The sequence below is a fragment of the Berghia stephanieae genome, unplaced genomic scaffold, assembly GCF_034508935.2.
Source record: "Berghia stephanieae isolate SIO BIC M18660-M18661 unplaced genomic scaffold, UCSD_Bste_1.3 scaffold362, whole genome shotgun sequence".
Lineage (NCBI taxonomy): Eukaryota > Metazoa > Mollusca > Gastropoda > Nudibranchia > Aeolidiidae > Berghia > Berghia stephanieae.
This window is the reverse complement of record NW_027624867.1, coordinates 13,552-22,826: the sequence shown is the minus strand read 5'-3', so window position 1 is coordinate 22,826 and position 9,275 is coordinate 13,552. Positions and strand designations below refer to the sequence as shown.

Below are 9,275 nucleotides of genomic sequence, written 5' to 3'. Positions count from 1 at the left end.
ATAATTAAAAATTTAATAAAATTTTAATATAATAAAATAATATAATATAATAAAAATAATAATAATTAATAATAATAATAAAAATAATAAATAATAAGGTCCTGGGTACGATTTCGCTCGGCCCATAGTTGATGTAATGAACGACAAACCAACGGTAACCATTGTTTGTTCAAGGGATGCAACTCGAGAAATAACATAGGGTTGTACAATACCAAGGATTAATTCCCTTTAAAGTTTATACAACACTCGACTACTACAGTTGTGTCTTAGAAAAAAGGCTATGCACCTGTCTTTCTTACTTTTTTCGGGTCATTTCTCGGAAAAAAATAATGTCATAGGTAGCTGTGGGACGGTAAATGAGTAACATTTTTTTAAAAAAATAATAATCAAGGCTTTTAATTATTAAATATCTATGTTTTTCTTTTAATTTAAAAACAGTAAATGTGTATTTTTCACAAAGACTTTGTCTGCAAAAAACCCGGAGAAAGTCCCAATAATTACATCAAAAAGGGAAAAGGTCTTAAAAGGGCTAAGAAAATTATGAGTTTTTTTTTTTCCCCAAAATACAAAAATTAGAGAAAAAGGATGGGTTTACGGGGAGAAATTTTGGGAAATTCGGGGGGGGGGGGGGGGGGGGGGGGGGGGGGGTTTTTCTCATAAAAATGTAAAAATTTATAAATTTTAAGTTACCCCAAGTAAAAAAATACCCCCCTCCCACTCCCCACTCAGAAATTTATTTCCTAGTACAAATACATTTCTTTTTCTTTTTTTTTATTTTCCCCAGATTAGGGACGGCCAGGAATAAATTTATTGGAGAATTTCAGTTTCCCCCTTTTCCTTTTTAAGGGCAAAAAAAGAAGGCCAAATCTATAAGATCACTCAGGACAGCCTTCCAGATTTCAAAAAAACTTTTGCCAAAAAAAAAGATAAAACTTTATCAGATAAAATGCGAGCGGGCCTGAGGACAAAGACCTTATTTTAAAAAAGCCTACGCCCATTCCTTTTCTTTTTAGACAACAAACAACTTGAACTGTCTCACCCCCTGGAACATAAGTGGGCCGGGAAGAAATTTCGTAAAACAGCTCATATATTTTAATTTTGGGGAAAATTTAAAAAAAATTAAAGTTTTTTTATTTTGCTAAAATTCCCAAAAAAAGGGTATATAATTGTAATTTTTTGTAAATTGCGGGGTGGTAAACGCTTTATAAAGGCTGTCTAAAAAAAATGGTTCATATAAAATTTGTTAGTTCACTTTCTTTTATTCCAGTAAAATGCTTGCAAAGTGAAGAGTTAAGATTGGACGAGCCGCATCAAGAGATATTTTGAGCACCATCGTGCCCAAAAAGGGGTCCCCCTTTTAAAAAAAAGGGTAAGTTTTTTATGAGTTTGGTTTTTTTTCCCTTAGTCTAAAATTAAAAACAAAAATTTTCCCCCCGGGATTTTGGAAAAGTTCGGGGGGGGGGGGGGGTCTCATAAAGAAATAAAAAGATTTTTTAAAAATTTCTTAAGTTATTCAATAACCAAAATCCCTCCCCTCCCTTCCCCATTTTAAAATTTTATTCCGGCTAGTAAAAAAAATTTTCTTTTTCTTTTCTTTCTTATTCCCCCCCCCCCCCCCATTATGTGACGGCCAGGAATAAATTTACTATAGACAAACCCTCAGATGGCCTTCCATTATTTAGGACCTATAAAAGGGAAGACGACGGTGGATCCAAGTTTTAAAAAAGATCACTCAGACAGCCTTCCCAGAGTTTCACAGAACCTTTTGCCAAGATTAAAGATAAAACTTTAACAGATAAAATGCGAGCATGGCCTGAGGACAAAGAACCAGCACAGAACTCGCAACAAAAAAACCTTGTTGAAAAGCTGACGGACATTCCACATGGGCTGACCCTTAGGAGTTCGAGCACATTAATGACTTTTTTCGCTATAGCAGCATGTCCATCTTGGAGCATGCGAAACTTGTCTGTTGATGATTTCAGGCGGCTCGGCGAGACTGCCAAAAAAATCATGATCTGTATCGAGCAGAAGTAAACCAGCACAAAACATGAAGACTATGGTCCAGCGGGCATCTTATTTCACACCTCCCCTTAAAGCCCACATTGAAGGTAACAGTGTGATTATATATTATTATTATTATTATTATTAATTATTATTATTATTATTATTATTATTATTAATTATTATTATTATTATTTTATTATTATTATTTTTAAAAAAAAAATTTTTTTTTTTTTTATTAATTATATTATTAATTATTATTATTTTATTATAATAATATAATGATAATATATAAACTAATAATAATAATAATAATAAATAATAATAAAATAATAATAAAAAAATAATAATAATAATATAATAATAAAAAATATAATAATAATAATGATATGAAAATAAGGTCCTGGTACGATTCTCGCTCGGCGCATAGTTGATGTAATGAACTGACAACCAACCGGTAACCATTGTGTTGTTCAAGGATGCAACTCAAGAATATAACATAGGGTGTACAAATAACCAAGGATTAATTCCCTTTACATGTTTTTATCAACACTTTGACTACTACAGTTGTGTCTTAGAAAAAAGGCTATGCACCTGTCTTTCTTACATTTTTTCTGGTCTTTTCTCTGAAAAAATAATGTCATAGTGTGAGGTTTTTGGCGGTAAAGGATTAAACATTTCTTTAATAAAAAACTAATAATCACACGGCTTTAGATGATTCAAATATCTATGTTTATTCTTTTAAATTAAACAGATACAAGTGTGCTATATTTCACAAAGACTTTGTCTGCAATAAACCCGGAGACGTGCCCCAATAATTGCATCAGAGAAGACAAGGTCTTAAAAGGCGTAAGTAAATTATGAGTTTGGCTTTGTTTCCTTTGTCTACGTAATACAAAAATTACCGAGTAAAGGATCGGCTTTCTACTGGGAGATAATTTGGAAAGTTCGGGGGGGGGGGGGGGGTGTGGTGGTTGTTTGGGGTGGGGGTTGGGTGGGTCTCTCTAAGGAGATATAAAGAGATTTATCTAATTCTTAAGTTACATCGGAGTAAAAAATACCTCCCCTCCCACTCCCCACTCATGTAGATTAATTCTCGGCTGGTACAAATCCATTTTCTTTTTCTTTTCTTTCTTATTTTCCCCCAGATATATGTGACGGCCAGGAATAAATTTACTAAGGACGAACTTCAGATGGCCTTCCATTATTTAGGAGCCTATAGAAGGAAGACGACGGTGGATCCATGTCTAATAAGATCACTCAGGACAGCCTTCCCAGAGTTTCACAGAACCTTTGCCAAGATTAAAGATAAAACTTTAACAGATAAAATGCGAGCATGGCCTGAGGACAAAGACCTTATTTTCTAAAAGCCTATACAGTCCATTTCTTTTCTTTTATTATGACAACAAACCAACGTTGAACTGGATCTCACTCCCTGGGAACATATTGTCGGCCGTGGAAGAAAGTTTCGTCAAACATTCTTATATATTTATATGTTGCTGGAAAATTTAAATTGAAGTTAAGTTCATTTATTTTGTTGAAATTCCAAACAAATGGTATACTAATTGTAATTCTTTGTAAATTGGCGGGGTGGTAAACGCTTTATAAAGGCTGTCTAAAAAAAAAAAGGTTCATATGAAATGTTCAGTTCATCTATATTTTTTTATTCCAGTACAATGCTTGCAAAGTGAAGAGTTAAGATTGGACGAGCCCAGCACGTCAAGAGTATATTTTGAGCCACCCATCGTTACCGACGTCCAGGCTTTGCCTTCTGTAGAGTCCTCAACGTCGTCACCTGTAGTTCCCGGTATGTATGCAATACTAATTATGAACATGGTGCACCTGTCTTTCTTACATTTTTTCTGGTCTTTTCTCGGAAAAAATAATGTCATAGTGTGAGGTTTTTGGCGGTAAAGGATTAAACATTTCTTTAATAAAAACTAACGATCACACGGCTTTAGATGATTCAAATATCTATGTTTATTCTTTTAAATTAAACAGATACAAGTGTGCTATATTTCACAAAGACTTTGTCTGCAATAAACCCGGAGACGTGCCCCAATAATTGCATCAGAGAAGACAAGGTCTTAAAAGGCGTAAGTAAATTATGAGTTTGGCTTTGTTTCCTTTGTCTACGTAATACAAAAATTACCGAGTAAAGGATCGGCTTCTACTGGGAGATAATTTGGAAAGTTCGGGGGGGGGGGGGTGTGGTGGTTGTTTGGGGTGGGGGTGGGTGGGTCTCTCTAAGGAGATATAAAGAGATTTATCTAATTTCTTAAGTTACATCGGAGTAAAAAAATACCTCCCCTCCCACTCCCCACTCATGTAGATTAATTCTCGGCTGGTACAAATCCATTTTCTTTTTCTTTTCTTTCTTATTTTCCCCCAGATATATGTGACGGCCAGGAATAAATTTACTAAGGACGAACTTCAGATGGCCTTCCATTATTTAGGAGCCTATAGAAGGAAGACGACGGTGGATCCATGTCTAATAAGATCACTCAGGACAGCCTTCCCAGAGTTTCACAGAACCTTTGCCAAGATTAAAGATAAAACTTTAACAGATAAAATGCGAGCATGGCCTGAGGACAAAGACCTTATTTTCTAAAAGCCTATACAGTCCATTTCTTTTCTTTTATTATGACAACAAACCAACGTTGAACTGGATCTCACTCCCTGGGAACATATTGTCGGCCGTGGAAGAAAGTTTCGTCAAACAGTTCATATATATTTATATGTTGCTGGAAAATTTAAATTGAAGTTAAGTTCATTTATTTTGTTGAAATTCCAAACAAATGGTATACTAATTGTAATTCTTTGTAAATTGGCGGGGTGGTAAACGCTTTATAAAGGCTGTCTAAAAAAAAAAAGGTTCATATGAAATGTTCAGTTCATCTATATTTTTTTATTCCAGTACAATGCTTGCAAAGTGAAGAGTTAAGATTGGACGAGCCCAGCACGTCAAGAGTATATTTTGAGCCACCCATCGTTACCGACGTCCAGGCTTTGCCTTCTGTAGAGTCCTCAACGTCGTCACCTGTAGTTCCCGGTATGTATGCAATACTAATTATGAACATGGTGCACCTGTCTTTCTTACATTTTTTCTGGTCTTTTCTCGGAAAAAATAATGTCATAGTGTGAGGTTTTTGGCGGTAAAGGATTAAACATTTCTTTAATAAAAAACTAACGATCACACGGCTTTAGATGATTCAAATATCTATGTTTATTCTTTTAAATTAAACAGATACAAGTGTGCTATATTTCACAAAGACTTTGTCTGCAATAAACCCGGAGACGTGCCCCAATAATTGCATCAGAGAAGACAAGGTCTTAAAAGGCGTAAGTAAATTATGAGTTTGGCTTTGTTTCCTTTGTCTACGTAATACAAAAATTACCGAGTAAAGGATCGGCTTCTACTGGAGATAATTTGGAAAGTTCGGGGGGGGGGGGGGTGTGGTGGTTGTTTGGGGGAGGGGGGGTCTCTCTAAGGAGATATAAAGAGATTTATCTAATTCTTAAGTTACATCGGAGTAAAAAAATACCTCCCCTCCCACTCCCCACTCATGTAGATTAATTCTCGGCTAGTACAAATACATTTTCTTTTTCTTTTCTTTCTTATTTTCCCCCAGATATATGTGACGGCCAGGAATAAATTTACTAAGGACGAACTTCAGATGGCCTTCCATTATTTAGGAGCCTATAGAAGGAAGACGACGGTGGATCCATGTCTAATAAGATCACTCAGGACAGCCTTCCCAGAGTTTCACAGAACCTTTGCCAAGATTAAAGATAAAACTTTAACAGATAAAATGCGAGCATGGCCGAGGACAAAGACCTTATTTTCTAAAGCCTATACAGTCCATTTCTTTTCTTTTATTATGACAACAAACCAACGTTGAACTGGATCTCACTCCCTGGGAACATATTGTCGGCCGTGGAAGAAAGTTTCGTCAAACAGTCATATATATTTATATTGCCTGAAAATTAAAAAAGTTAAGTTCATTGTATTTTGTTGTAATTAATAAATGAGTTTTAATTGTAAATTCTTTGTAAAAGGGGGAGGTAAGAAGCTTTAAAAAGGCTGTGCTAAAAAAAAAAAAGGTTCATATGAAATGTTCAGTTCATCTATATTTTTTTATTCCAGTACAATGCTTGCAAAGTGAAGAGTTAAGATTGGACGAGCCCAGCACGTCAAGAGTATATTTTGAGCCACCCATCGTTACCGACGTCCAGGCTTTGCCTTCTGTAGAGTCCTCAACGTCGTCACCTGTAGTTCCCGGTATGTATGCAATACTAATTATGAACATGGTGCACCTGTCTTTCTTACATTTTTTCTGGTCTTTTCTCGGAAAAAATAATGTCATAGTGTGAGGTTTTTGGCGGTAAAGGATTAAACATTTCTTTAATAAAAACTAACGATCACACGGCTTTAGATGATTCAAATATCTATGTTTATTCTTTTAAATTAAACAGATACAAGTGTGCTATATTTCACAAAGACTTTGTCTGCAATAAACCCGGAGACGTGCCCCAATAATTGCATCAGAGAAGACAAGGTCTTAAAAGGCGTAAGTAAATTATGAGTTTGGCTTTGTTTCCTTTGTCTACGTAATACAAAAATTACCCAGTAAAGGATCGGCTTCTACTGGGAGATAATTTGGAAAGTTCGGGGGGGGGGGGGGTGTGGTGGTTGTTTGGGGGAGGGGGGGTCTCTCTAAGGAGATATAAAGAGATTTATCTAATTCTTAAGTTACATCGGAGTAAAAAAATACCTCCCCTCCCACTCCCCACTCATGTAGATTAATTCTCGGCTAGTACAAATACATTTTCTTTTTCTTTTCTTTCTTATTTTCCCCCAGATATATGTGACGGCCAGGAATAAATTTACTAAGGACGAACTTCAGATGGCCTTCCATTATTTAGGAGCCTATAGAAGGAAGACGACGGTGGATCCATGTCTAATAAGATCACTCAGGACAGCCTTCCCAGAGTTTCACAGAACCTTTGCCAAGATTAAAGATAAACTTTAACAGATAAAATGCGAGCATGGCCAGAGGACAAAGACCTTATTTTCGAATAGCCTATACAGTCCATTTCTTTTCTTTTATTATGACAACAAACCAACGTTGAACTGCATCTCACTCCCTGGGAACATATAGTCGGCCGTGGAAGAAAGTTTCGTGAAACAGCTCATATATATTTATATATTGCCTGAAATTCCAAAAAAAATGGTATACTAATTGTAATTCTTTTAATAATAAACTTTGAGTTTTATTGTAAATTCTGTCTCGTTTTCACAGAAGGAGAAGAAGAAGAAGAAGAAGAAGAAGGCTATGTGGTCTAGTGGTATGACACTCGTTTGGGTTCAGCCTGGCATCTGGCGCCATAATTGTGTCCTTGGAATAGACTGTTTACTCACATTATCTCACCGTACTCAGGTGTAAAATGGATGCCTGACAGTTAACAACGTTGTCCCTGTCCGAAAAATTGTAATATCGCCTAACAGGCGTCATGTCTCGTCCTACGTGCTAAGTATTGTTGTTGGACAGGGACCCCTTGTAAAGCGTTTTGAGCACGTTTAGTGGATATTGCGCTGTATGAAAGCTCATTTATTTTATTATGTTTATTAAACTAAGAAGAATAGAAAGATGGTGTCTTTCTTTCTGGTGACAGAGTCGTAGGGGGCGCCATATAAAGGAAGGGAGGTGGGGGAATGTCCACGTCTTTAACGTCATTGGTCGTGCGCATTTCCGCTACGTAAAGAAGGAATTTTTTCAAAAAGCGACCACCATCGGACAGGGCTCGGAAACTTTAGTGCAAAACAGTTTTTTTACTCGTGGCATGGCGGATTTGATTTTCGGCAGTATAGTTCTTGAACGTGGCTTTGTCCGTTCCAATGGTGGCAGTGCCGTAGAGGGATTGCGGTATCTATTTGTAGGACGCATTTCCGCTATGGAGAGTAATAATTTTAAATATAATGAGCTCGGACAAGAGTCGCCAGAGCCGTTTCGTCGGTGCTCATTCATTTTGTTATATTTATTATAATAATAATAATAAGAAGAAGAGGAATAGGAAGATGGTGTCCTTCTTTCTGGTGGCAGTGTCGTAGGGTGATATCGTTGAGGGCGCCAAATGAAGGAAGGGGGGAGCGGGGGGGGGGGTGTCAACGTCTTTAACGTCATTAGTCGTGCGCATTTCAGCTTCGTAAAGCAGGATGGCATGCCGGATTTGATTTCCGGCAGTATAGTTCTGGAACCTGGCATTGTCCGTTCCAATGGTGGCAGTGTCGTAGAGGGATAGCGGTAACTATTTGTAGGACGCATTTCCGCTATGGAGAGTAATAATTTTAAAAGTAAAGAGCTCGGACAAGAGTCTCCAGAGCCGTTCCGTGGTGCTCATTCAATTTGTTATATTTATTATAATAATAATAAGAAGAAGAGGAATAGGAGATGGTGTCTTTCTTTCTGGTGGCAGTGTCGTAGGGTGATATCGTTGAGGGCGCCAAATGAAGGAAGGGGGGTGGGGGGATGTCCACGACTTTAACGTTATTGGTCGTGCGTATTTCCGCTACGTAAAGAAGGAATTGTTTCAAAAAGCGAAACCCTTTGGACAGGGCTCGGGCACTTTAGTGCAAAACAGTTTTTTTACTCGTGGCATGGCGTATTTGATTTTTGGCAGTATAGTTCTTAAACGTGGCTTTATCGGTTCCAATGGTGGCAGTGTCGTAGAGGGATAGCGGTATCTATTTGTAGGACGCATTTCCGCTATGGAGAGTAATAATTTTAAAAGTAAAGAGCTCGGACAAAGTCGCCAGAGCCGTTCCGTCGGTGCTCATTTATTTTGTTATATTTTAAAATAAAAAATAATAAGAGGAATAGAAAGATGGTGTAATTCTTTCTGGTGGCAGTGTCGTATTGTGATATCGTTGAGGGCGCCAAATGAAGGAAGGGGGTTGGGGGGGGGGGTGTCAGCGTCTTTAACGTCATTGGTCGTGCGCATTTCCGCTTCGTAAAGAAGGATGGCATGACGGATTTGATTTCCGGCAGTATAGTTCTGGAACGCGATTTTTTTCCGTTCCAATGGTGGCAGTGTCGTAGACTGATAGCGGTATCTATTTGTAGGACGCATTTCCGCTGTGGAGAGTAATAATTTTAAATATAATGAGCTCGGACAAGAGTCGCCAGAGCCGTTCCGTCGGTGCTCGTTCTTTTTGTTATATTTATTATAATAATACAAGAAGAAGAAGAGGAATAGGAAGATGGTGTCTTTCT

At 37.3% G+C, this 9,275-nt stretch overlaps 3 protein-coding genes across 3 annotated transcripts; all 3 read left to right on the top strand.

The window, feature by feature from the left end:
• The first annotated feature begins 3,493 nt into the window (after positions 1 to 3,493).
• On the top strand, positions 3,494 to 4,613 carry LOC144961691 (uncharacterized). The gene is made up of 3 exons (XM_078894790.1): positions 3,494 to 3,808; positions 4,003 to 4,097; positions 4,394 to 4,613. The coding sequence occupies exons 1-3, from the start codon at positions 3,637 to 3,639 to the stop codon at positions 4,610 to 4,612; spliced, it is 486 nt and encodes a 161-aa protein (XP_078750916.1). The 5' UTR covers positions 3,494 to 3,636; the 3' UTR covers position 4,613.
• Positions 4,614 to 4,881: 268 nt separating this feature from the next.
• On the top strand, positions 4,882 to 6,070 carry LOC144961690 (uncharacterized). Its single transcript, XM_078894789.1, has 4 exons — positions 4,882 to 5,053; positions 5,249 to 5,343; positions 5,634 to 5,824; positions 6,061 to 6,070. Exons 1-4 carry the CDS (start codon positions 4,882 to 4,884, stop codon positions 6,068 to 6,070), a joined length of 468 nt encoding a protein of 155 aa, XP_078750915.1.
• A 31-nt stretch (positions 6,071 to 6,101) lies between these two features.
• Positions 6,102 to 7,049, top strand: LOC144961692 (uncharacterized). The gene is made up of 3 exons (XM_078894791.1): positions 6,102 to 6,283; positions 6,478 to 6,572; positions 6,864 to 7,049. The coding sequence occupies exons 1-3, from the start codon at positions 6,112 to 6,114 to the stop codon at positions 7,032 to 7,034; spliced, it is 438 nt and encodes a 145-aa protein (XP_078750917.1). The 5' UTR covers positions 6,102 to 6,111; the 3' UTR covers positions 7,035 to 7,049.
• Positions 7,050 to 9,275: the final 2,226 nt, after the last annotated feature.

Coding starts and splice junctions, on each gene's coding strand:
- LOC144961691 (XM_078894790.1), top strand. CDS start 3,637: ATGAAATGTTCAGTTCATCTATATTTTTTTATTCCAGTACAATGCTTG. Junction 3,809..4,002: donor GTCGTCACCTGTAGTTCCCG/GTATGTATGCAA, acceptor TAAATTAAACAG/ATACAAGTGTGCTATATTTC. Junction 4,098..4,393: donor AAGACAAGGTCTTAAAAGGC/GTAAGTAAATTA, acceptor ATTTTCCCCCAG/ATATATGTGACGGCCAGGAA.
- LOC144961690 (XM_078894789.1), top strand. CDS start 4,882: ATGAAATGTTCAGTTCATCTATATTTTTTTATTCCAGTACAATGCTTG. Junction 5,054..5,248: donor GTCGTCACCTGTAGTTCCCG/GTATGTATGCAA, acceptor TAAATTAAACAG/ATACAAGTGTGCTATATTTC. Junction 5,344..5,633: donor AAGACAAGGTCTTAAAAGGC/GTAAGTAAATTA, acceptor ATTTTCCCCCAG/ATATATGTGACGGCCAGGAA.
- LOC144961692 (XM_078894791.1), top strand. CDS start 6,112: ATGAAATGTTCAGTTCATCTATATTTTTTTATTCCAGTACAATGCTTG. Junction 6,284..6,477: donor GTCGTCACCTGTAGTTCCCG/GTATGTATGCAA, acceptor TAAATTAAACAG/ATACAAGTGTGCTATATTTC. Junction 6,573..6,863: donor AAGACAAGGTCTTAAAAGGC/GTAAGTAAATTA, acceptor ATTTTCCCCCAG/ATATATGTGACGGCCAGGAA.